This window comes from Leucopleurus acutus, assembly GCF_964270905.1.
Source record: "Leucopleurus acutus genome assembly, chromosome: 2".
NCBI lineage: Eukaryota > Metazoa > Chordata > Mammalia > Artiodactyla > Delphinidae > Leucopleurus > Leucopleurus acutus.
The window spans coordinates 72701129-72728390 of record NC_139143.1 but is presented as its reverse complement, the minus strand read 5'-3'; the positions used below and the strand labels follow the sequence as shown (position 1 = coordinate 72728390).

Sequence of the window (27262 nt, the reverse complement as noted above, 5' to 3'; positions counted from 1 at the left end):
CTGCTAATCCCAAACTCCCAATCCCTCCGTTCTCCAGTCCCCACCCCCTTGGCAACAACAAGTCTTTGAACATTATACTTTTAACACTCCTTAGATCCAACTTCTTTTTGTCTTTGCACATGGGGAGAGGGCAATACACTAGTGACTCATACTGTTTGTAGCCAATTAAAATCTGTAACTGGAAAACACTGGTCAAGACCCACACAATTTCTAGCAAGAAAAGCTAGACCACAGCATTTATTTCCATGTGAGAAAGAATGGTATGTCCTTCTGGGTCTGCATGTCTTTCTTAGGTCATGCTGGTATTCTGATCACCGTAGCACCTAAGCCCCTCAGGAATTTGAAGATTGCACAATCAATATTCTGCAGAAGAGATCTAGTGAGTGGGTACAGCATGAAACCGAAAGGAAAAGTAGGATGAGATAACCTACTAAGTGGAGGCCATGAAGCTCAGTTTAGGATGGGCCCAGTTACCCAAGAGTGAGACGTTGAATATTTCAGTGGCAGTGTTACCGACAAGGAGAAATTTCCCTCAGATTAAAACATCCAGGAAAATTTAAGTCTAATGAATCCAATAGAAGTTGGGATTGCCCTGGTGTCAGCTTACTTGTGGCTGCAAGCGGAGTCAGGCAAGAAGAACCAGCTGGGAGGTAAAGGAAGCAAAACACAACTGTGATGAAGATGCCAACACCAGCAGGCACTTGGTAAATAAGCACCAGCACTTACATACATTTATCTTTTATTGCCCCCAATAAAATGATTAGGTGGGCACAATGTTCACCATTTTACAGCCGTGGAGGCTGAGGCTGAGAGAGGTTCCGAAACATGCCCAAAGTCACACAGATCTAAGTGGTGCAGTCAGAATGCCCACCTGACTACCTCCAAAGCTCTCAGACTCAAGCATCGCGCCGTAGGACTTCTGTTCCATGTGTTTATTCATCCTTTAACACAGATTTTGTCAAGCAGCCTCAGCGTTCCAGGCCTGTGCTAAGCCCCGTGGATACAGTGGTAAAAAAGACACACAGGGTCCCTCATGGGGCTTAGCACTCCAGCAAGGACAACAAACAGCTAGGCAAGCAACTCCAATCAAGTAGGATCCATCTCACCGCAGGAGAGGTGAAGGGTAAACTCACCATGGGCACATGGGAATAGGAGTCTTCCTCGATGAAGCAGGCCTTAGAAAGAAGCTTAAAAGATATGCAAGCAAGACAAAAGAGTGAGGGAGAGAGGCAGAGAGGGAAGAAACGTTTACGATGTGGAAGTGAGTGGAGACACTGATGTCTGCTGAGTGTAGAGGGGAGGGCTCAGGGGCTCCCACGAGGTTGGAGAGCTGGGCAGAGTGAGATTCCAGAGGCCTTGGAAGCCATAGTAAGGTGTTTGGAACTGGACTGTAATTGGCAGTGGCAAAAACCGGTAAGTTTACATGGATATCACCTAATTGGATCTCCAGATTCTTCCAGGAAAACGGAGGCCAGGCTAAGACACATGCTGCCCTGTGGGACAGACACCCTGGGAAGGCATTCCATGCTTCACCTGGGCCGTTTTAATTTCTCTGGCCTTGTAATACCTGCTCTAAAAGGACTCTGAACCTCTGCCATCTCCTCTCTTTTCCCTCTCCAGGGAGGGTGGGTGGGTCTTGGGTGAGTGGAACAAGTGTATTCTAGATGCTTTCTTTATGTGACCCACCAAGCCTTAGAGATTCCAGCTTTCCCACTTGACAGATGAGGAAACAAAGGCGAGAGTAGTTCAGTGACTGTGGCAGATGGAATTATTGGTTCCAATCCATCATTCTCTTTAATAGTTTTATGAATCTTTACCCTGTCAGGGCCTCGCAGTACATGCAGTGTATTTCCCCTCCCTGGACTTTGGGTTTCATCTTCTGATTTGATTTGGCCAGTGAAATATTAGCAGCCATGCTATGAGCAGAGGTTTGAAATGTGCTTGCATGGTTGAGCATGCCTTCCTGCACTTTTGCCACTGCCAGGAAATTATGCCCCAGCATAGCTGCTGTTTCTCAAGCCTGGACCCCAGCATGAACCACACAGAGCAGACTTGAACCTGGTCTACAGCCTAGAGCTAAGCTCGGCTGAGATCAGCAGATCCCAGGTGACTTGAAGACCTTCAGTGTGAAGCAAGGTCACTTCCATTAACCCAGAGACTTGTGGATGTGTGAATAAGTATTTCTGGTCGTACACCATAGAATTCGGGGGTAATTTGTTATGCAGCATCATCATGGCAATAGCTGACTGATAAGAGCTTACTCCAAGCTCACAAAGAAACTTCCTAGAATGCACAGCACTGCTCTGCCATGGGACCAGGGTGTCCTGGTGGCTGGCCCTCTAAAAGAGAAAGCAATGCAGACTGCCACCGCACCCCACTCTCCCACACACCCCCGCCCACCGCACGGCACTCACCTGAGTCTGAGGCTGCCGGGCTCACCAGGCTGAGCAGCTCCCTCTCCTTCTCATAGTCCCCTTTGCAGAGCAGCTGCCCCTCCTTCAGGACAAACTCATCGCCCTTCTGGAGCTGCCGCTCGCAGACACAACAGCAGAAGCAGCTCAGGTGGTACACGCTCTTCTGGGCCCGCATCACAAACTCGTTGGGCGCGATGGCCTCAAAGCAGCCCCCACATTTGACAGCAAACAGCCTGGCAGCATGGGAGAAAGCAAAGCAAGGTCGGTGAGAAAGGTGGCTGGGTCCCAGGTCTCCTCTCAAGTCAACAACGAAAGGAACTTCAACAAGAACTGGGACAAAGAGGCTTGGAATGGAATAGGTTTTAAATCCAGATGATTTATTCCCTGAGGAGGTTGCACCAAAGAATTCAGTTAAGTTACTCTCTCAAAGGCTTAAGAAAAGCAGGGTGAGAGGTGCTGGAAGAAGGGTGAGCTGAAGCCCAGCGTGTATTTGGTGTGGTCCATGGCACAGTGTTCCCAAAGGATGCCCTACAGGCTGGTGTCAGGCAGGCTGCCCAGAATCCCCAGGGGGGTGATTATGGAAACAAAATAACAATAACAAAAAGGTCCAGGCCCACTCCAATCAGCATGCAAGAGGATGGGCCCCAGAGTGTGAATTTTTAACAAGCTCCCCAGGTCATTCTGAGGTGTAATCTAGTTGAGAGATAAACTACATCCCAACTTCCCAGCCTGACGTTCAGTGCATTCAGCCCAGCTTTCAGGACTTAACTCTCATCTCATTTCACTTACTTTCAACCAACCACGAAGAGGGTGTCTATCTGTGCCAGGCGGATGCAGTAGGTACTAGTGATATTAAGGTGAATAAAAGAAAATCCCTTCCAGAAATGAGCTCAGGCTAATGGGAGAGACAAACATGAGCAAATAACTAGAGGGTCCCGGGAACACAGAAGAGAGGACAACTGTCAGGGAGTCAGCAGGGGGATTTGCATTTTATTACCCATTCAATAAATCTTGGTCAAACGGAAGACAGGAAGGTGGGCAGGCAGTAGGCCTGAAGGGGTTGGGGAGTGGATTCCCCACAGAAGGAACAGCCTGGGCAAAGGCCTGACGTCCTGCAAGTACATGCTGTGGTGGGAGCATGCTGTGTCCTCCACCAGGTTGGAGGCTGGGGGCCTGGAGAAGGGTGACAGGTGAGGCAAGTCATGACCGGATTGCACACTGGGGCTGGACAGCATCTGACAAGCAACCAGAAGCCTTTGAACAATTTTAACATGCTAAGAGCCTGTTTTAGAAAAGGAGCTCTTTGCAATGTGAAAGGTGGAGGGGAATTGGGGTTGGAGAGATGAGTGAGGGAGAGCAGCTGAGTGGTGACAAGGGGCGGCACTAAGGCAGCAGCAGGGAAGCCAGACAGGAGGGGACAGATCCAGGGCTTGGAGACTGGGAAGTGTGGGGTCGCCTCCCAGGCTCCTGGTGGCCAGAGCCGGAGGATGGTGATATGTCACCTCACCTGCGCACAACGTTCCTGATTTCCTACCTCTGGGCCTTGTTATGCCTTGCCGCCCTCCTGCAAAGCCCTTTCTTCTCTGTTTAATCTACCTGAATACAACACACCCTTCAGGACACAACTGCTCCCACCTTCTCCCTGAATCCTGCCCGGACCTCCCCTACACCCCTCCGGAGTGACCGCACCTCCTCTGAACACTTTCACCATGACCTGTCTGTGCTGGTCACTGGGCAGTTATCTGGAGATGCTTCAAGACACAAGAATAGCTGATCTGGAAGCCTGGGCTCTGCCACCCGCTCTGCAGACAGCTGTCTGCAAAACCTTGCTGCTGTTAAAGAGGTGAGGCCAGACAATCTCTTCCAGCTCCAAAAGTCCCAAGAGCATTGTTTCCTAATGCTGACTTAAAATGTCTTAATCTTGCCTTATTATTTAATTTTCCCATGTTTATAACTTATCTTGCCAACAGCCTGTATTCCAAGAACTAGGCCTATGGAATGCTTATATGCCCTACAACCTCTTGCACATGGTGGGTACTCAATAAAAGTCGATTTGATTTGACCTGTTGATTTCACCTCTTCTGAAATAAGATGTGCAAAGAGCCTGGCCTCAGAGCTGACCCACAGTAGGTTCCCAGTAAAGGTGGCCCATCTCTTCCCGGTCACCCCAGATCAGTAAGAGCTCAGGGCAGTCTATGAAAGATTAAAATCTAAAGTAGATTTCTCCGTTTCTCTTTCTCTTTTTTAAATTGCCTCATGATAACATAATTGCCTTTGTCAAAGCCTTGGGTATAAGCACAGAGATAACAGACCCTAAAAATATCTCTGGGATTCATTCATTATAGCATTCATTTTTCTATTTCCAAAATAAAGAGTTATTTTCTTTTTTAAAGTAGTAGCGCAATGGGGGGGGGGGAATCTCTCTCAAAAACACTCTCTGTTTGTCTCCACATACCAGAGGGGTCACTAGACATGGGAAGGTCAGATGGTATAAGGGAGAGGATGGTGCCAAGCGGAGACAAAATGGGCAGAGTGAATTCACAGAGCTCCAAACACCCCTCCTCTCATCACAAAGGCAGACACAAGCTGACTCAGAGGATATCAGGGGGCTGAAGACACCCTGCTCTGCTCATGAGCCCTACCTCGGCAGGAGACAAGGAAACATAAATAACTGAAGAGCATTCTTCTATAGACAGGCCATCCGCCATGATGGTTTAAGTGTGGCCAATCCCATCTCAAAAGCTCATTCATACATTCACTCGCTCATTTAGTCTTCATCCATTCTCTCATTGATTCAGAAGCATCCACTGTGCACTACACAAGACACTGTGTCTTAACAGGGAGGCAGGGAAAGAAAGCCCCACCCAGCAACATTCATGTTCATAAACCAGCCTACGTGGAGTGTCTGTTACGCGTCAGGCACTATCGTGGGCACAGATGATAGAAAACAAAGTCGCCGTACTCCATGGAGCTCATATGATAGTGAGAGAAACAGCAAACAAAGAAACAAACAGATAAATAATGTCTACCCAGAGGGATTGACCTTTGGGAAACAGCATATAAGAATGATACAAAGCAATGTTTCATGAATACAAAACAGAGTGGCATAAAGCCATAGTCTGTTTTTAATATTTAATCACTTCTCAGCTCTAAAGCTGTACTAGTTGATGCCTAAGTCTATACACGTGCACAGTGTGTTTATCTTGGAAGCTTCCTGGATGAAGGAAAGAGTTTTGAGGGTAGAGTGGAAAAGCAGGTAAGGAGGAATTCCCAAGGAGGGAACTGGTACAAGAAAGAGGGAGGCCATTCAAACTCTTTGAGCGAAGGAAGCCAAGGCTTGCAGAAGGGATTGAAGCCGCCTCCCATGAATCTACTAGGGAACAGCCTCCCTGGACAGAGGCCAGCTTGCAGGTGACTCCAGCACAGCTCCGGATGAGAAGTGCATGCGTGGTCTCACTCTTAACCTGGACCTTGGGCCCCAACACCCATCCTCCCTGCCCTTGGCCATCAGAAGCACATTAGAAACACCCATCCTGATATACCTTCCCTCTGCCTCTCAGCTTCAGAAAGGGGGGTGAGGTTGGGAGACAGTTCAAGGGCTGGTGCAGCTCTTTCACCACCAACAAGGTATGTGACAGCCCCCAGAACAGAAGTCCAGGTACCAGCAGTCCTGCCCCTGCCCCCTCCCTTCCCCCAGCTGCCCGGGGTGGTTTTGCTCTCCATGTCTGAACCTCAGGGCGTCCCAGGCCCTTGAACAACTGCCTTTACTCCCCTTCCCCCCATGCTGGATGTTGTGCATTGGACAGAAAACCCACCCGGTTCATCCCTGGCCCGGAGTCCCTAGACACTGTTTGCCAACCTGAGCAAACGAATCAGTACTTTAACAGGAGCCGGTCAAAGGCCCTTTGTCCCCAAGCCCTCCTTCCTTCTCCTCCCCTTCCCCAGGAATGAACTGTTAAACAGACTCAAGGCAAACGCTCCCAGGAGTCAACAAGCTCTTGAGAATCCACAGCCGCAGGTGGTGGCATCTGTGCTTGTCTAACTTCCACCCTGTTAATCTCCTCCTCCCTTCTTAATTTCATCCCCCACTCCAAAAATTTCCCCCAAGTTGGAGAAGGGAGGGTTAGGGTGAGCTCAACAAAGAAATCCCACCATGTTGACTCAGGAACGGCCAGAGGAAGTGGCAGGATTGTCTGGGCTCAGATCGTGAAATGGTCATGATTGGGCGAGGGGTGGGATACAGACCCAGAAGAGGGGGGCAGTCCCATTTCTCTCCATTCTCTGCATTGGCTGCCTTGTTCTGGGTAAAGACCAGGTTGACCTCACCTTACTGCTCTGGCTCTCGTTACCCTCACTAACCCCAGGGCAACCCAAGGAGAAAAGGCACACGCAGTCCACCACCTGTGTGCCAGATGTGTACACAGCTGTATGGGTACCACTGTGGACCCAGCTGCCGACTACACACTTCCCACAAGTTGTTTTCTCTAAGGCTCAGACAAGCAGAGAAAAGGATTTGTTCAAAAGTCCAGGTCGTAATTAAAACACAGCCTGTCTCTTCCCAATGCCCTGGATGGCGGCCCCCACAGTGACTTTGGCCTCTGAATGCTAATGAGACCTCTCTCTGGGTTCAGAGCCTGGCAGCCTGCCTGTGCCCTAGAAAGCTAAGCACGGTTTCCAGAAATGCCCAGCTCTTCTGGGCATACACAACAACTCTCAACTCTGCCCACTGTTAGAAATGCACCCACCCCTGAAATCTCTCCAGATGATTCTTTATCTCTTTGTTGCATCTGATCCCCTCACCTGTAAAATGGGGATAACAGGATCCAGCTGAGGGAGAAGCGTCCAGAGCCCAAACTCCCTAATACTGCTCTCCTTCCCCTGCCGAGCAGTCTCCGTGGGGCAGGCGTAGGGATGGAGTGCTAAACAAGGCTGCCCTGTCCTCAGGGAGCTCACATTCTCCAGCAGGCAGCAGGCTTTCAGCCAATGACCATAGGAGGGTGTGTTTGGGGTATGTAGCAGAGGATTAGCCAGAATGGCCCAAAGCAGAGCCCCATCCCCTTGGCTTGGGCTAGAGGTCACCGAATCTTCTTTCTCTTCCTTCCCTCCCTCCCTCTACACCTATTTATTCTCTTCTTCCCTCTGGCCCTTCCCCACTCCCTCTACCAGGCAGAGAAACAGAGGCTGGCTGAAATTCCATTCTATGCCTTGCCTACATCTCTCCCAGTACAGCCACAAGCTCTAAGATGCACAACGTGTAGTTTTGGTGAGAGAGCCGGAATCGGCAGGCTCTGCCACTTCCAAGCAGTCAGTGGGACTCGGAGCTCATCCCTTAATCTTTGGCAGTCTCAGTCTGCTCAGATGGAAGAGGCAATGATGACGCTGACACTCCTGGATTACTGAGGACTAAATGAAAACAGGTATAAGGACTTTGTGACCTATAAGGAAGAGCACAATTTTTAGTTCTTTTTATTTGCCCGGCCTCCGTCTTTTGACCTTTGTGGATTGTGGTTTGTTTTTTTTTTAACCCCGAAGGTGGCTCTCTGTGCTCAAAAGTTTCCTGAGCCCTACACTGAGAGAACACTTCTTCCTCAGCAGCCGGAGTCCTGCTGACTTCTCCCAGCTTTGACATGGGCATGACTTCCTCTCCAAAGAGTGTGGCACTGACCCAGGAGATGAAGCCGGGGATGCACAGCCGGCAGGGCTGCCCCACAGAGCACACGCCTTAGACAAGGCACAACCTCCCACCACAATGTACCAAGACAATGCAAGGGAAACAGTGTTTCTTGTATTAGGTGCCACGGAGGGTAGCAAAGAAGAAAAGAAAAGGTGACCTGATTCATGGAAAGAGCACAGGACTTGATGTAGGAAGACCTGGGCTCACGGGTTCTTCTTTTACAAAGAGGCCTCAGAAAAGCCACCATCTTTTCCTGGGCCTCAGTTTTCTCATCTTTTTTTTTTTTTTTTTTTTTGAGAAGGGACAGACAGCTTATTTATTTATTTATTTATTTATTTATTTATTTATTTATTTATTTTTGGCTGTGTTGGGTCTTCGTTTCTGTGCGAGGGCTTTCTCTAGTTGCGGCGAGCGGGGGCCACTCTTCATCGTGGTGCGCGGGCCTCTCACTATCGTGGCCTCTCTTGTTGCAGAGCACAGGCTCCAGACGCGCAGGCTCAGTAGTTGTGGCTCACAGGCCCAGTTGCTCCGCGGCATGTGGGATCTTCCCAGACCAGGGCTCAAACCCGTGTCCCCTGCATTGGCAGGCAGATTCTCAACCACGGCGCCACCAGGGAAGCCCCGGTTTTCTTATCTTTAATGGAAAAGTACTGCCCTAGATCAGTGTGTTACGTCAAGAATTTAGAGGCTGTGGAAGGGGAGAGTCTTTATTCCGCGTACCTCCTTTCAACCAGAGAAGCCCACTCTGCCGCACCTAAATCCAGGTCTCCAGATGGTGTTTCAGCATGACAGGGCCTTGCTATGGTAATTCTCCAAACAAGGTATTTTCCAGAACCATATAATTCACAGATACATCTATATATATATGCACATATATACATATATGGAACAGGTAAGGCCAAATGAGGTTATGTACGAATGGACACACAAACACACAAAACATACATACACACACACCAGCTGAAACCAACAACTCATTCACATAGTCTCTCTCTTCCTATCTGTATGGTACAAATATATACGTACTTCCAGAAAGGATTTATATTACATATGTATATAGATATATGTATATATAGATATATTTTATACAAATATACAAGAAGAAATCAATTTGCTCCTAAGGTGTGTTTGAAACCCATTAGGCGGGATAATTTCTTTTTATTTTTTTTAATTTTTTTTTTTTTTTTTTTGCGGTACGCGGGCCTCTCACTGTTGCGGCCTCTCCCGTTGAGGAGCACAGGCTCCGGACACGCAGGCTCAGCGGCCATGGCTCACGGGCCCAGCCGCTCCGCGGCATGTGGGATCTTCCCGGGCCGGGGCACAAACCCATATCCCCTGCATTGGCAGGCGGACTCTCAACCAATGCGCCACCAGGGAAGCCCTCTTTTTTTAAAAAAAAACTAATTTATTTATTTATTTTTGGCTGCGTTGGGTCTTCGTTGCTGTATGTGGGCTTTCTCTAGTGGTGGCGAGCAGGGGCTACTCTTTGTTGCAGTGCGCAGGCTTCTCATTGCGGTGGCTTCTCTTGTTGCGGACCATGGGCTCTAGGGTGCGCGGGCTTCAGTAGTTGTGGTGCACGGGCTCAGTAGCTGTGGCTTGCAGGCTCTAGAGTGCAGGCTCAGTAGTTGTGCACACGGGCTTAGTTGCGCCACGGCATGTGGGGTCTTCCTGGACCAGGGCTCGAACCAGTGTCCCCTGCATTGGCAGGTGGATTCTTAACCACTGCCCCACCAGGGAAGCCCATAGGCTGCATACTTTTTAAATTCACTCCCATTTTTATGATTCATGCTTTTATTATAGGGTTGGGGATCCTGCTCTGTAGCTAAGGAGATAAGAATGTTTCCAAAGCAGATATGAAGGCTTGACACTTGAGAAACTCCTAGAGAACATGTCTAAGGCAATCAAGACAGAGGCCAGACCTCTGGGAAGCAACAGCACACCCTGCGCACTGTAGGAGTTACAGCAGAAAGACGACCATGTGCCAGGACCCCTTGTGGACACCTGGACTTTGATGCTGGTTACGTGAGCTCAAGAAAATCATTCCACATTCAGAATATCGGGGTCCTAATGGTTAGAATATATTTCATCCCCCAAATTATTTTACTACAAAGAAAAAGCAGCTTGTAGAAGATAGGAAAAAAGGAAATTGGTCTTCACTGAATAGTCACTTGGTGCCAAGAACTGTGGTGCTTCTTATATTCATTACCTCACTAAATTTATGGGGTCAGAGCAAACAGGACTATTTTATGAACTCAAAGAGAGCCTTGTCATATTTCAGCTCAGCTTGGTTCACGATGCCTCTCTTCCACAAGAGAGACAGACTCTGGGAGGGCCGATCCATCGGTTCTTCTCTATACATCCTCTCCAGCACTCTTTTTACAGGAGAAATAAGTGAAAAGATCAAGCAGCTAAGACGGAGGCCTGAGCTCCCGCCAAGTGGGCCCATGGCTTTGTGGGAGGTCCTGAGACCCTGCTGCCCACATGCAGGTGAAAGGCAGGAGTTAGGAACCAAGTTGATTCCTTCAAGCTACTCATCTCTTGGGCCCCAAAGTATCTGAAGGGATCCCCAAAAGAGCTCTCTCCTCTGTGGATTTACGTTAAGAACAAACAGTGTCCAGTAGATGCTTAGACCCAACACCACCACGCCCAAGAGTCTACTCTGATTGCAAAAAGATGGGGAAACAAGAGAATTCCTGTTGGAATCCCAGTCACTGGGGGATTTGGTGGGTCACTGTTTTCAGAATACAGGCAGAAATGTAGGCCATGGGGGTTGGACCCAGAAAGACCCAAGAAAGCCCTGCCAGAAAGACTGAGCTGTAGAAATAGCAGGACAAGGAGGCAACATGGTATTCATCAAATAAACTTAGGTCCAAGTCCCTGCTCCTCCACTTATTAGCTATGTGATCTTGATCAGGCTATGGCGGCATTAGTTTACTCATCTATAAAATGGAAATAATAAAGGGACTTACCTCAGAGAGACACGATAAGAATTAATTGAACGGACACATTAGAACTGCTTAGCAGAGTGCTTGGCACATGGTAAATCCTCAGTAAAAGGGTAACCCTTGGGCTTCCCTGGTGGCGCAGTGGTTGAGAGTCCGCCTGCCGATGCAGGGGACGCGGGTTCGTGCCCCGGTCTGGGAAGATCCCACATGCCGCGGAGCGGCTGGGCCCGTGAGCCATGGCCGCTGAGCCTGTGCGTCCGGAGCCTGTGCTCCGCAACGGGAGAGGCCGCAACAGTGAGAGGCCCGCGTACGGAATACTAAAGAACATGGCAGCCTCATGCAAACCCAGATCTGTCCCAGGGTAAGGGCTTTGAGACTCATGAAGGCTGAGCAGAAATATAAGGGGAGCCCCCATTATGATACTGTAGAAGGTTCCTAAATCAAGAGTACGTTTGGAAAGACTGAGACCTTCATTAACCTTGACCCAGAGTACTGCATACCTCAAAGGGAGCCTCTCAAAGCCTCCGCACCATAGACAATTAAGTGGAAGGATGGAAAACAAAATAAATACACGAAAAACCCTAATGCCAACTTCAGGCCAACTGACGGGATACTGTTTTTTCCCACCAAAATAAGAAATCAGAGCCACTTTTAGCCTTGGACAGCAGACAACTACAGATCATGCAGCCTTTCCACAGACACTGACAACACTATTTTTAATCAGATATATGAACACTTTGGTCTAGAAAGTAGGAGGGGGTTTTTGTACAGCTCTTTAACAAGAACACAATAATCTGCCTATCACTCAGTTTCCACCCTCTCCACCAGGGGGCAGCATAGCAGCATGCATTAACTGCCATGTTGACTTGGTAACTGAGGTCATCCAGGCACCGAGACAGCGATTGGCCATATGCCAAAACTGTCTGTCGGGAAAATCTGCCGCTGGGAGTCTGGGAGACCGTGTGGCTAAAAAGAAGGAGAGATGGTGAGAGAGAAGAGTATTCAAAAGTACTGGGAACCAAAAGCATGGCTTGTGGCCTTAGAAGTAGTGACACAAGCAACCTTGTCAGCTGGCTCAAGGTCTCTGTCCTTGAGGCTGAGCCAACACCACCACAATAAGCAATGGAGCCCGTGGTCCTGGGGCGGTGGGAAAGTCTGCAGGGACAATAGGAGTGGCAGGATCTTCTATAGGAGACAGTCTCAAGACTCTGCAGTGGGGAGAAAATGGAAAACAATAAGTGGCCGGCAGAGCCAATCAGAGTCTCTGTCTCCCTGGGGCTCCTGGGGAGCTGTAAGAAGGACCATACAATGGGATGGGAACTGCTAAGTGTGATGTCTGCACGTCCCAGAGGCTCCGTGAGGCTCTGGCTTCACCGAGAAGTGCAGGATAACACAAACAGCTCATCACTGATGGCAAACGTTGCTGGCAATGGGCAGCTTTTACCTCGAAATGGTGGACGGAGTACTTTTCTTGTTCTCACAAAGCATCTGTTCCAGAACCAGCCAGGCAGAGTGGGAAGAGCCTGGCTTTTGAAGTCTGATAGAACCTGGATTCAAGTCTTGATTCCACCTTTGAGAACTTGAGCAAGCTCTGGAGCCTCAGTTTCTTTATCTATAAAATGAGATCATAACTATCCCACAAGATGCTTTGGAGCTTAAATAAGATAATGTATCAGAAGGATCTGATACACACTAGCTGCTCTCAGTAAGTGGCAGCTCTTAACTCCCTTTACTGAAATCAATTTAACATATCTGCCCATGTACGTATTTGTATAAGATCATTTATTTCAAGACAGCCAACGGAGCCAAAAATAGAACTTCATGAGCATCTCAAGGCTCTGTTCTTCATTACTATAACAAATTAAATCAAACTTCAACAAGCCTTTCATATGTTATCAGAGAAGAGACAAACGGACAAATATGAAAGGACAAATACTCGAGAGGAAACAGGGTGCATTTCATTCAGGCAACCATGGCTATGGTCTACCCTAACCCAAAGTCAATATTGACATTAGCCAACCAGTGGCGACCAACACCCACTTTCATTGCCCAACACCCAACATATGTTCAGGAAGTTGGCAGCTCCATGTTTGACCAACCAGAGCCAACAGTTGCTATTTGGTTAATGCTGACATTATCTGACAAATGTTTGGAACAGACCCTTTGCCTGTATCACTTCAGTTCTCAGATGACTGCCTCTCATGGAGGCTGCTGACCACTGTATGGACCTACACTGAGATGCCCATATCCTTGCCTTGTGCCCCTAACTGTCAGACCTCCCACCCCAAGATTAGTCCACCTCCTCCCTCATTTTATAAATGGAAAGAAACCAAGGCCAGAGAAGGAGCAGTGACTACCCCTGACCACAGAGAAAGTTCAGATTACTGAGGTTCGGTTAACAATCAAGAAATAAAAGAGGTTATAACATGGCCCAGCTAGGGATGGAAACGTGTCCCCCAGGCTCTTAAGCAGTGCCCTAACCAGCTGAATGAGCAGACAGTGTACGTCAGTGAGCCTCTCCTGCTTAGAAGCTCTCGCTTTCCCCTCTCCCTCTTCTTTGCCGAAACCTGGGAAGCTGACTACCAGTCGGGCCATGGAGCAAAAGACTGCGGTGAAAGCATGGATTCCAATAACCCAAGCCAAGGTGGCACGATTTATATTACAGACTTTCCATATTGTCACACAGACATGCAAAATGGCAAGAAACATAAAACAGACATACAGAAAATACATGTTTCCTTTTTAGGGAATTAAAGGTTTGGTTTCCTTTGAAAAATGTCAGTTTTCCTTTCCCTTCATCCTCATTAGCCTCCTGGGACACTCTTAAACATACCCAGCAGAGAACAGAGCAGAGGGAATGAGGTATTTTTAGCTGATATTCTGGGCACAGATTCCTATTGTTCCACAATTTTTGGCTTGACTGGATGGCACGTGGCCAATATAATGTATACGCTTACAAAGAATGTATGTTTCCTGGGCTCTGTGTGTGTGTGTGTGTGTGTGTGTGTGTGTGTGTGTATTAATAGTAAGAAGGACAAGGACATTATTGATGATGTTTTGATGGGAAAGATTCTGAGATCCCAGCAGGGGTAACACCGAGCTCTCCATGAATCCCATTTGCTTTTTGTCACCATCACTTTTCATTATTACCGCTGTGCTATATGTCCAAAAAAAAAAAGAAAAAGCCATGTTGTCACAATCCAAAGCTCCTCATAGAACCAACTGATATCAACTGCACTATATTAGGAACTAGATGGATTCTGAAGACCAGCGATGACGTTCTAAATCATCTGGTGCAGTGACCAGCACACGATAATGTTTAAAACCGTGGTCCCCAACCTTCTTGGCACCAGGGACCAGTTTCATGGAAGACAATTTTTCCTCGGACGGGGTTGGGGGGGATAGGGTTCAGGCGGTGATGTGAGCAATGGGGGCAATGGCGAGCGGCAGGTGAAGCTTTGCTCACTTACCCGTCGCTCACCTCCTGTCATGCGGCATGGTTCCTAACGGGCCGGGGACCAGCACTGATCCGTGGTCCGGGGATTGGGGGCGACCCCTGGTTTAAAACATTACCAGTCACTACTATCCTTCTTCTCAGTTGTAATACTTCTCCTCAAGGATCACCCACTCTCGGGCGAAGGGGAGACAAGGAAAGACAAACACTGACTGACCATCTGAGTAAAAATCTCCCACTGTGGCATAAAAGCCAAAGCGAGCACCATGTAGGACTCTCCCTTTCCATGTGAGGGGTGGAAAATATCTCCGGATAATCTGAATTTCCAGAATGCCTTTAGTTCAAAGATCTCAAAGCATGTGCAATCTTATGTAACATCTCAGCTCTGAAGTAAAGGGGGGTGTGTGTCAGATTTTATTATCTAGTATCTTCATCACACAGAAAACTGGCATCACAGCAGGGTGTGGCATTTTTGGTGTATAACAGCACCAAAATTCAGCAGTGGTGGAGCCCAGAGTAAAAAAAAAAAAAAAACGTGTCCTGAACCTCTGACGCAGCCTCTCTCCCATAACATTGCATTGCTTTCCTTTTGACTTAGACTCCATATGTCTTGAGAGCTCCAGAAGAAAGGTTTCAACAAAGTATGACCCAATGGAAGGGAGACAGTTTTTATCTATTTTATTTTTTTTATTCTATTTTACTTTTTCTTTTTACCCTTCAACATTTTACCCTTTTTTATCCTTCATCTCTCTCCTCACCCATTAAAAACTGGAAGACACCACACCCATTAGGGGGGCTACTATCAAACATGGAAAATAACAAGTTTGGTGAGGAGAAATTGGAACGCTTGTGCACCATGGACTGCAAAATGGTGCAGCTGCTACAGAAAACAGTATGGTAGTTCCACAAAAAGTTAAAAATACAATGACCATATGATCCAACAATTCTACTTCTAGGTATATACCCAAAATAATTTAAAGCAGAGATTCAGATGTCTGTATATTCATATTGATACCAGCATTATTTATAATAGCCAAAAAGGGAAAGCAACCCATGTGTCCATCAACAGATGAATGGATAAACATACTTTGGAATGTATTGGAATATTATTCAGCATTAAAAAGGAAGGAAATTCTGATACATACTACAACATAATAAGGATATTATGCTAAATGAAATAAGCCACTCACAAAAGGACAAATATTATATGATTTCACTCAGATAACCTCAGTAGGCAAATTCATGAAGACAGAAAGTAAAATAGTGGTTGTCAGTGGATAGAGAAAGGAGGAATTGGGAAGTTATGGTTTAATGGGTAAAAAGTTTCAGTTTTGAAAGATGAAAAGACTTCTGTGGTTGGATGGCAGTAACGGTTGCCCAACAATGTGATGTACTTAATGCCACTGAACTGTACACTTAAAAATGGTTGAGATGGTAAATTTTATGTCATGCGTATTTTACCACAATTTTTTAAAACTTAATTAAAAAAACTGGAAGACACAATGATTGTTCATACTCTACCTCTTGTAACCAAAATCTAAGTGACTGTGTTCCCAGTTGAAAATCTCACTTGCCCAGGCTCCCTTGCAGCTAGGAGTGGCCATGTGAAGCAGTACGTGGGGTTCTACTGGGGGTGGAGGTATGAGCAGGAAGTTCTGGAAAAGCTATTGTTCTCTTGATGAAATGAGACAGCCTCAGCGGGTGCGTACATTTTGCTCTTCACTCTTTCCCCTATTTCTGTCCGGAACTAAAATATAACATCTGGAGATGAAACAGCCATTATGGTACCAAAAGGATGAAAGCTGTCTGTTAAGGATGCAAAGCAAAAGAAGAGAAGCCTGGATCCTTGAAGACTTGTATGAGCAGTTGCACCATCCTTGGACTCCCTACTTCTTGACTCCCTTTCAGTGAGAAAAATAAAATCCCTTTTTAATTAACCCACTGTAGTCAGGATACAGTTATAGAAAGCCAAGTATTTTGAAGGACTTCCTCATCCCATCCAAGCTCTATCCAGGGCAACTTCTCCACTTAGACACTAGACTTCACCACTTCCAGCTTACTCAAAAGCTATGTCATATATTTTCCCTCCCTGTAAACATTTTAATACATTTTTTAAATTTCTCCAGTGTTTGGAAAAAAATTATCCTTCTTTTGATCCTACTTCTTCTACCAACTATGTCCTAATTTGTTGACAAACTTCATAGAAAAAATTCAAAAAGAAATTACTTCTGTTTTCTTTTTTTTTTTAAAACAAATTTATTTATTTTATTTATTTATTTTTGGCTGTGTTGGGTCTTCGTTGCTGCGTATGGGCTTTCTCTAGTTGCAGTAGGGTGGGCTATTCTTCGTTGCAGTGCATGGGCTTCTCATTGCAGTGGCTTCTCTTGTGGAGCAGGGGTCCTAGGCTTGTGGGCTTCAGTGGCTGTGGCACGCAGGCTCAGTAGTTGTGGCATGCAGGCTCTAGAGCGCAGGCTCAGTAGTTGTGGCGCATGGGCTTAGTTGCTCTGTGGCATGTGGTTTCTTCCCGGACCAGGGCTTGAACCCGTGTCCCCTGCATTGGCAGGCAGATTCTTAACCACTGCGGCACCAGGAAAGCCCCTACTTCTGTTGTCTATCTCCAGTTCCTCTCCTTCTACTCTCTCTTATGGCCAATCCAATCAGGCACTTATTCTACCCTTACTAACAAAACTTTCCTGTAAAAGTCACTCATGGCCTCCATATTTCTCAGTCCTCATCTCACTCAGCCCATCAGCAGCATTTGACGTTGGGATCACTTGGCTTTCAGGACCATTCACTCTCTGGTTTTCTTCCTATCTCACTGGTCACTCCTTCTTGGTCTTCTTTCTAGTTTCCCTCATCTCCCTAACCTAGAAATATTTCATCCCCTTCTCTGTCTAGACTCATTGTCCTTGGTGATCTTATCCAATCTCATTACTTTAAGTATCATGTATCTGCTAAATTACTTTGAAATTTCTATCTCCACCCCAGATCACTCTCCTAAATCGAACTTATATATCCACTCAATATCTTCACTTGGATTTCTAATTTCTAAATCTCAAACTTCAAACTAAAGTAGAATTCCTGATCTTTTCCCACCTACCTCACCCTGACTCAAATCTGCTCCAAACAACCACAGTCTCCACTCTTCTGTTGATGAACGGCACCTACATCTTTCCTGTTGCTCAAGACAAATATCTCGTAATCATTCTTGATTCCTCTCTCCCACACGCCTCATATTCAAACTGTCAACAAGCCATTTCTGCTCCACCTTGAAAGTATAACCAGAATCTGATCACTTATCTCCATTACTCCCTCTGTGGGCCGTGCTTCCATCATATTTTCCCTGGATTACCTCAACAGCTTCCTAAATGGACCACCTGCTTCTTCTTGCCACCTGCCTGGTTGATTTTCAACCCAGAAACCAGGGCGATCCCATTAAGAACTAAATTAGAGCACGTCACTCATCTGCTCAAAACTTATTCCCATTTCATAGATGAGAAAATAGAAGCTTGTGAAGGTTTAAGTAATTTGCCCAACTTTACACAGATAGTCATTGGGGGCGGGGGCAGGATTCAAATCAAGTCTGCCAATGCTAAAATCCACCAAAGATCCATTGTATCATTGTTCAACTTAGCTCTGAGGGCTGCCTAATCAGATGGTAGGATGGTACCTTACAAATGTAGTCTATGTGACTACAAGGCAATGCTTATCAACCACCGTTACCAACCCAAGCTCCAGATAAGGTAGAGGTAGATGAATGAGGTTCACCTACACCTATATTGCAATATCAGTAAACTCTACTGAAATATTATACCTAGAAAGGAAAGGCCAGATGTTGCCCTCCACTTCTTGAGAGAGAGAGCCCAGGCTCTGAGATCAAAGGCCCGGGCCAGGTCTAACCCAGAAGAGCATCAGCCTTGGAACTTGTGCGAGAAACAAGCGAGTGGGAATTGGGGAAAAACAGAAAAGCCAGGAGGAACAGTGGCGAGTGTGAAGCACTAGCCAACAGACCTCCACCCCAACCACAATATTCGTGTGCAAGTCTGGGATATAATTTTCATCTTGGATGCCTTTCATATGGCTCTGCTCCCCACAGCCAGCCCCATTCAGAGGATTAGAGAACAGGGACAGACATGAGGAGCTAAAGAACCACAAAAATCTCTGTGAAACAGGATTCCTGGCTTGGAATCACAGTGACCAGTTATGTGTACAAGTTATGTGGACAGATGTGAGTGCATCCACACACACACACTCCCTTAGATTGGGGATCCAGTCCGGTTTCATAGCAGACTACAGCCAGAAGTTAAAAAAAATAATTTATAACAACCCCTCCCTACCATGGGAATAAATAATGACCAGCTCGGGTGTCCCCAAGCCAGAGGAAGTCTTGAAGGGAACGTGAGCTTTTAGGGGTGTCTCCGCTCCACTTAGGGCAGTGAGCTCTCAGAGTCTATAAGAAGGCATCAAAGGGAGGATGGTAATAAAGTAGCCCACCACTTCCCTGCTTCTCAGAGACTCCGGGTTCCCAGGTAGAATTTTAAGGACAGTTAGGAATTTGAAGGCCAGTTCTTCCAAGCCAAAACCTAAGGCTGGAGGGACCTCGTGCCGGTGACTGGAGAAATGCCTGCCTTCAGTACTGGGTGCTAGGCAGATTACTTCAACCAGGCACAAAGACAGGGGTTTGTGTTTCATTTGGGCAAGGGAGTAGGCAGAGGAGCTTTCGCGAAGATGCCTCTCAAAAGGCCTGTAGACCTTGCCCCAGTCCACCAGGAAGAAGGGACTTCTAAGGAAAAGGCAAGAATTATTTTGCACTTGAACACGAGTGTTTCTCCGAGCCCTGCTTATTTCTTCACTGTGAGGAAGGAGCTGCATATACTGGCATCAACCTCCATCCCAACTGTACCAAGAAGAGCCACACGGGAAGAACATTTGGTAATTGTTATTGTCACTGAAACATATTGCTACCTAGACTATAGTCGTGGGCTGAATCCCTCTAAGAACAGGTCAGTAGCCCCGTGAAAAAAAAGTTCTTTGTCCAAACTGCAGCCATGGGAGGGGAAGAGAAAAAGAGGGGGAACATACACCACAACACATCTTCACCAACCAGAAAACAACATAAAGGTCATGACCAACTAATTTATGGCCACGCCTGGGGAAAAAATAATGAATTTTGCAGCATTCCTCACAAAGGGACACAAGGTCTTCACAACTTGCAAATATTGAAAAGGAAGTTGGGAAACTCAAATTATAGATCCTTATGGAAAAGGTTTTATTCACACATATAACAAATAACTGTGTAGTGCCTACGATTCTAGCTGCGGATATCGAGGCACCATTCTAGGTGCTAGAAATATAACAGTGAACAAACCAAGCAAAATCCCAGCCCTTGGAGTTTACATTTGATTGAAAACAAACAGACACCAAATAGAATGTCAGATGAGTGCAGTAGATTAAAAGGAAGGCATACAAGAGGATGGGAAGCGTGCCAGGGTGAGGAGTTGTAATTTTCACTGAGTAGCTGATGTTTGAGCAAAAATCTGAAGGGGCTGGTGAAGTAAGTGAGCCTTACCACTACCTGTGGGAAGAACCTTCCTGGCAGAGAGAACAGCAGGTGCAGAGGCCCTGGGGTAGAAGCAGGAAACAGCATGGAGTCCAGTGTGGCTGGATGATGTGGGCAAGGGGTAGAGTGGTAAGAGCTGTGACTGGAGAAGTTATGGGGGAGAGGCTAGATAGGCCACAGAGGACCTTGCAGATGACAGTAGGGACTTCAACTTTTCCTGCAGAAGCCAGTGGAGGGTGTTTTGCAGAGGAGTGATTTGCCGGATGAAGTTTTTCTTTTCCTTTTTAATTTATGGAGGTAAAATTCACGTAACACATTTCAAAGGGAACTATTCAGGGGCATTCAGTACCTTCACAGTGTTGTAGGAGCACCACCTCTATCTCATTCCAAAACATTTCCATGACTCCAAAATAAAACCCCTTAACACACTAATCAGCTTCTCCTCCCTCCATTCTCCCCTGCCCCTAAACGTGGGCAACCCCTAATCTGTGTTTTGTCTCTACTGATACCTATTTTGGATATTGCATACAAATAGAATCATACAGTATGTGTCCTTTTGTGCCTGGCTTCTTTCACTTAGCATGTTTACTAGGTTCATCCACGTTGAAGCATGTGTCAGTATTCCATTCCTTTTATGGCTAAGTAATATTCCATGGAATGGATATACCGCACTTATTTATCCATTCATCTACTGATGGACGTTTGGGCTGTTTCCACCTTTTGGCTACTGGGGATGATGCTGCTATGAACATGCATGTCCATGAACTTGACTGGGTTCCTGTTTTCAATTCTTTGGGGTATAAGGATGAAGTTTTAATGGGATAAAGTTTTAATGGGATCACTGTCAGTGCTGTGTTGAGAGCTATGTGTAGGGAGGGGAAGGTCAAAAGGAGGAAAGCCAATAGGAGGTTTTTTAAATACTCCAGGTAAGAAGAGACAGACACTGAGAAGAAGTGACCAGGAGACAGGGGAAAGAACAGGAAAGTGCAGTGGACGCCAAGTGAAGGGAATGTTTCAAGGAAACAGGTGGGATGAAACCCATCCAGTGCTGCTGACAAGTCCAGGAAGATGAGGACTGAGCACTGACCACCTGGCTTAGCAATGTGGTGAGGGAGGGTGGATGGCTGGGGGAGGGATGCAGTGGAGTGGGGGACATGGTGACACAGGGGTAAACAGCTCTTTCAAGGAGTTTTGTGAAATAGCACAGAGAAAGGGAGTGATAGCTGGAGGGGGATATAGGGTCCAGGATGGTTTCAATGGTAGGAATTATGGAATGTTTGCCCACAGGAATTATGTGATATGAGGGGAATCTTCAGGATGGACGTCAGAGGCAGGGGAGACATGCTGGAGCAACATCCAGCTGAAGGAGTGGGTATCCCATGGGACCCAGCACACACATGGAGTAAGAACTGGCCTTAACTTAGAGCGAGGTAAGCCTCCTGGGTGCTATAGGTAGAATTCTCGCAAAGTCATACTGAAAGGAGCCCAAGTCTGGACCACTCTGGATTGTTTGATCTAATCAAAAGCAGAGCCAAGCTTAAGTCAAAACCACATAAATCAAAGCACTAATATTTGGCAATGAATATGCCAAGTAATTTTCCTTTTTTTTTCTTAAATGGGACTTTTGAGGTAACTTTTATTTTGACTGATTGCTTGGTTGATTAAATGACAATTGATAAAAATTGGCCTTTATTAATTTTTTTTGCAATTATAGTTTCTTTTTTTAATCTAATTTAATTTAATTTTTATACAGCAGGTTCTTATTAGTTATCTATTTTATACATATTAGTGTATATATGTCAATCGTAACCTCCAAATTCATCCCCCCACCACCACCATCCCCCCTCCCCACTTTCCCCTCTTGGTGTCCCTACATTTGTTCTCTACATCCATGTCTCTATTTCTGCCTTCCAAACCAGTTCATCTGTACCATTTTTCTGGATTCCACATATATGTGTTAATATACAATATTTGTTTTTCTCTCTCTGTATGACAGTCTCTAGGTCCATCCATGTCTCGACAAATGACCCAATTTCGTTCCTCTTTATGGCTAATATTCCATTATATATATGTACCATATCTCCTTTATCCATTCATCTGTCGATGGGCATTTAGGTTGCTTCCATGACCTGGCTATTGTAAACAGTGCTGCAATGAACACTGGGGTGCATGCGTCTTTTTGAATTATGGTCTTCTCTGGGTATATGCCCAGTAGTGGGATTGCTGGGTCCTATGGTAATTCTATCCAAGTAATTTTCCTTTGCCTCAGATCTACACTTCTTGTGATGCTCTTGGGCTAACGTTAAAGCCACAGTCATGAATGGTGGAGCAGCTGGCTCAAGAGTGAGTGGAGAGACTGGATAAACCAAGCCCTGCACCTCACACAACACGCAAAATACTGAGGCCTTAGGAATGGCTTTGAGAGAGATTGTTACTGTCTCAGCAGGATTGCTAGTAAATCTTCCCACATCTACTGCATATGTACAAATAGGAAGTAAGGTGGAAGGGATGCTAAATGTCTTTTTATAATATAATTTAAAGGGAAATGATAGTGTAGTGGGAAGAGCACTGAAAGGCATGAGTTTGAGATCCCACTCTACCACTTACTATCCGTGTGACCTCAGTCAAGCTAACTAATTCTCTGAGCCTGAATCTCTCAACTGAAAAATGGGGTTAATGAAAACCACGTCACCAGTTTTCAGCAGCAAATGAGGGGATATCACTAAAAACAGTCTGTAAAACAGTCCACGTACCAGGTTTTATGTACATGTACATAGCCTGGTTTTAGCTATCTAGATGTGCTTCATATTTTTATGAAAAGTTTTGAAAGCTATTGCAAAGACCCTATGACAGGCAACAAGAATCTCTAGAAGGGAGCCGTGCTTTCTATATACTGGACCCAAAGTCGAAGAACAGGACAGAGAGAAATCCCCAACAGCTCAGGTGTGTGGCTTCTTCAAGAGCCTAGACTCATCACCTCATCCCTGGCTAAGCCACCAGAGGCTCACCAAGAGCTACCCAGGGATGGATCTCCTGTTTCATCATTTACCCCCATTACCTCTTTAAGCACACTTCAGTCCCTTGGAGGGTTTGAGACAAAAGAGGGTGAGATACTCTGGACTCTCAATTTGGAGACTGGCTCCAGAGGGTGTTACCTGTCCCAGTGCTGAGAGCAGGGCTACATGGGAATACCCTGCTGAGAACCAGCTTCTCAAAGGCCTGTTTGTATTTCCATCCCCACACTAGAGACTGCCGGGTCAGAGTTCAGCAAACTAATAGAATAAACGTGGGAACTGTCCCTGCACCAAAGGACATCAGGATTTCAGCCCCACTGGACACCTCCCCGGGCGACCCTCCAGGTCAGCACTGCCCAACAGAACTTTCTGCAATGATATAAATGCCCTATATATGTGCTATCCAGTATGGTGGCCAGGAGCCAATTTACATGCTCCTAGAGAAAGTGTTAAGATGCTTGAAGGTGAGGCAAAAGCAGGAATGTGAAGACCCTGGTGTGTTCTTATTCACAGTTGCATCCTGCCCCCTCAACTACGTGGCATGGCCTCTGTCTTCTCAGCAAACGAAAACCTGCCCGGCCTTTAAGGGTCAGCTCATGCCTCAAGCACCGCTGTGAAGTCATCCTTGCCCATTCGGCGCTCTCTGTGGCTCATGTGGGTACACTGAAAACAAGAGCTACAGAAACTCACAGAAGACTCAGGAAACTTCCAGTTGGGGCGATCAAGGCAGTATTCTCCAAAGAAATGATGACTTAAACGAGAACCTTAAATAATCAGTAGAAAACCTGAACGGCCTGTCACAGTGTCATACGTGCCAAGTGGAGACTCTAGAGTGAGTTGGGATGCAGAGACAAAAAGCCCAAGGTGAGGTAAGCAGGTAAAAAAGTAGACCAGCTTGACTGCTACCTGCTTGGCACAGAGGAGTATCAAGAGATAAAAGATGAAATGTGTGTTTCCTGCGAGATGGGAGGCCGTCTTGAGCCAGAGAGAGAGGGCCTTGAATGCGAAGCAGAGGCTGACCTCTATTTCATAGGAAATGGGAGTCCACACGTTTTTGAGCAGAGACAAGCTGCGCCGTAGGAGGAACTCTGTCAGGCCAGCATGCAGGACAGATGCAAAAGAATCCTGCGGAGGCGTGGACTACTGCCATCTCATATCCCACACACTTCTGTTTCCCAGGAGTGACTTCTCCCCTTCCAGCAGTTTCGAGCCCAGTGACCCTTGCCTTTTCTGCCAGTGGAGGAACACCACAGCAGACACCGTTGGTTGCCTTCCCAGTCACCACTTCTACCTCACTAAGGGAACCCCAATGTTGATGGGCAGCAATGTACCCCGTTCCAGGGATAAGTCGCAAGTAATCTTAGCCAGGCAGACCAATCTCTCCCCGTTTGCCGGTGACCAACCTGGGGGTGGGTGGGTATGTGGCCAAAGAGATACAAGGGGAAGTCTGCTGGGGACTTCAAAGAAAGATTTTCCTCTCAGAAGCAGACAACGAAGAAAGCTCTAGTCCCAGCCCTTTCCTTCTCACTCTGGGCCCTATCTTATGAGGATGTGAAGCCACCTTGCAGGCACTGGGTGACAAGCAGGACAATGAAGTCAACACACGGAGGACAGAGGGTAGGAATTTGGAGAGAGGTTGGATCCAAACCGTGGATGACACAGTTGAACTGCCAAACCAACACAGAAATGCATCCCTCCCAATTTCTGGTTAAGAAAAAATCACTCTCCCTTTGGTTTAAACCTACAATCATTCATTTTCATGTTACTTGCAGCCCAATACCTACTAAGTCATAGAGTTCACCTGGGATTTGGTCCCAAAGCTGACCTATGTTTTCTATCGCATGCCGATCAAAGCCTGTGGATCCCGGCAGGACGGCCAGACGGCAGAAGGCACAGTGTTCCAAGAGCACAGGAACCGGACAGTGGCCAAATCTGAGAAGCAAGGGTCACTAAGACCAGCGGCTGCTGACCCCGTCGTAAAAAGGAAGAGAACCACACTTTACCCTGCTGCTGGGCAGGTAGAAACACCTGGAAGGAAGAGGATGCACCAAGCCAGAGGGAGGGCTCAGGGCCCCGGCTGACCCATCGACGACCACTCAGTTCACCAAGCGACTCCGTGCTGTAAATCGAGTGGAAAGATTCCACCCACCAGCTCGGCCCGGGGCGTGACAAGCTGGGCGCGTTCCCTGCCAGACCCTCACTGCCTATCATGCTTTACGGACGCAAAAACAAATTCCACATATGTTAAAGTTAATTGCAAACATTTGCTGCTGAAGAGGACTCCATTTTTCAAGAGTCCTGGGAGATCTGGTTACACCGGTGGCTGAAGCGTCAACCAGCCTCATTCACTCATCAGAAGCAGCAGGGCCAACGTGAGGGTGGCAACCAAACTGTGGAAAGGACCCTCGCCCACTCCTCCCTCCCCTGCCATCCAGCCTGTCCCCGCCTCCGCTGGGCTCAAACAAGTGCATACCCCAGGCCCAAGAATGTGCAAAAACGCTCACCTCCATCAGCACAGATGGAAAACCACTGTGGGGGAGTTGGAAGGACTGGGGCTGCGTGGGTGGGGAGAGGTGATGGCAGGAAGGGGCGGAAGGATGAGGATGGCCTGGGAAGTGAGCTGGCTGTGTTCCATCGTTCGGTGAGCGATGAAATAAGAGGCACAGAGAAACGCAGAAGCCCCCCGGAGGCCCAGAGCAGTCAGGCTAGCTTGTTAGGGGCCCGCCTGGGGATATGATCGATAGTTATTGATGGTGTGGTTCAGGAAGACGCTAGTGAGGGTGAGCCTGGGGCTGACAGGGCCCTCAGCAGTGAATGCAGCCTGGGGAAGTCCCCAGAGTGATGGCTGTGAACAAGGCAGGACTTAGGTCTTCCGTGAACATTCTTCTATGGCCCACGGAGAGGTATTTATAAGCACATCCCTGGCGGCACGGGGAGAGGAAATAGAGGACTTTCTACAGCTCAGCCTATGCACTGCACCCACATTCCCATCTGTCCTGGGAGAAGCACTTCGTGGTTTGGATTTGCACCAGCCCAGCTGGAGACACGAGGTGGGAGGAGCCACAGCACTAACTGCTCTGGCGCAGGTAAGAGCACCCCTGAGGGTGTGTGGGGAGGATTCTGTGCACTAGCCACCCAGGCAAGTCCAAATGTGCTGTTTCCAGCTGATGGAGAACTCTTTCTGAGCAAGCTCTTGGAGGAGGGATGTGTAAAGCCGTCACCATCCCTGAGTGACCTGTCATGCCTAGGGACTCATTCCCCCGCCCTTTACAAAGGATGAGTAGCATGTGTGGTCTAACGAAGGGAGCCTGCTTGACGGCTTCCTAGGAACCCAATACCACCCAGAAGCCCCTCCTAACAGCAAGTCCTGAGATAATCTGTGTCCATACAAAGACCATTCATCCAGCAGACACAAATGTGCCATCGACTCAAAGGGGCGAAATTTTTCAAGAAAGGCAGGTCAACCCATCAGGGATCCTTCGGACCCTGTCCACTGAGGCAAATCTCACCTTCCCATCTGGGCTCCCATACGATGAGCTCCTAATTCTGCTATCTTGTCTCTCCTGATATGAACGTTGCCCCTACCAAACACATTGCATCTTATTACATACATTATCTTATTTGTAATAAATATGCATTTATTAAGCACCCACTGTATTGAGTCACTCCATGTGATGAGTATCACAAAAACATAGATTGTTCCTTACACAGGGAAGTCTAACATCTAGTTGGAGGTTCAGAGCACAAGCATGAGAACAGCTAAGTGATGATACAAGAGTTAAATAAGATGAGGGTGCAAGAAGACGTTCAATGGATTGCGGACCACACATCTGGCACCTCTGGGAGAACACACAGGACCACAGAGCGATGCCACAAGGTAGCACCACGTGAAGACAAACAAGCACTAGCAAGTCACGCTCGCTGAAGCTTTACACGCCCAAGACACTCCTCAAGGCACTAGATGAAGTCATTTATTCATCATCACCGTCCTGAGTCAGACACAGTGATCGTCCCCATCTTACAGACTAAGCAACTGGGCACAGAGAGGCTAAGTGAGCGTAATCTCATCCTAGCCTGACGGTGACGTACCTGCCCTGAGTCCTGGGCAGTGCACACCTGCCTGGTTTCCTGGAATGACTTTTTCTCTCTTCTCTACTTTTCAGGTCCAATTGTGGCCTCCCCTGGCCATCCTCCATTCCCA

The 27262-nt window shown here is 47.1% G+C and overlaps 1 protein-coding gene across 1 annotated transcript in view; it reads right to left on the bottom strand.

Moving 5' to 3' along the window:
• Positions 1–27262, bottom strand: part of LMX1A (LIM homeobox transcription factor 1 alpha) — a gene marked incomplete at both ends in the record, with an annotated part of 150015 nt that overhangs the window by 44029 nt on the left and 78724 nt on the right. The window contains one exon of the mRNA XM_082860972.1: positions 2415–2647. Coding sequence (XP_082717098.1) covers positions 2415–2647 — 233 coding nt within the window. The remainder of the gene's footprint in view (positions 1–2414; positions 2648–27262) is intronic.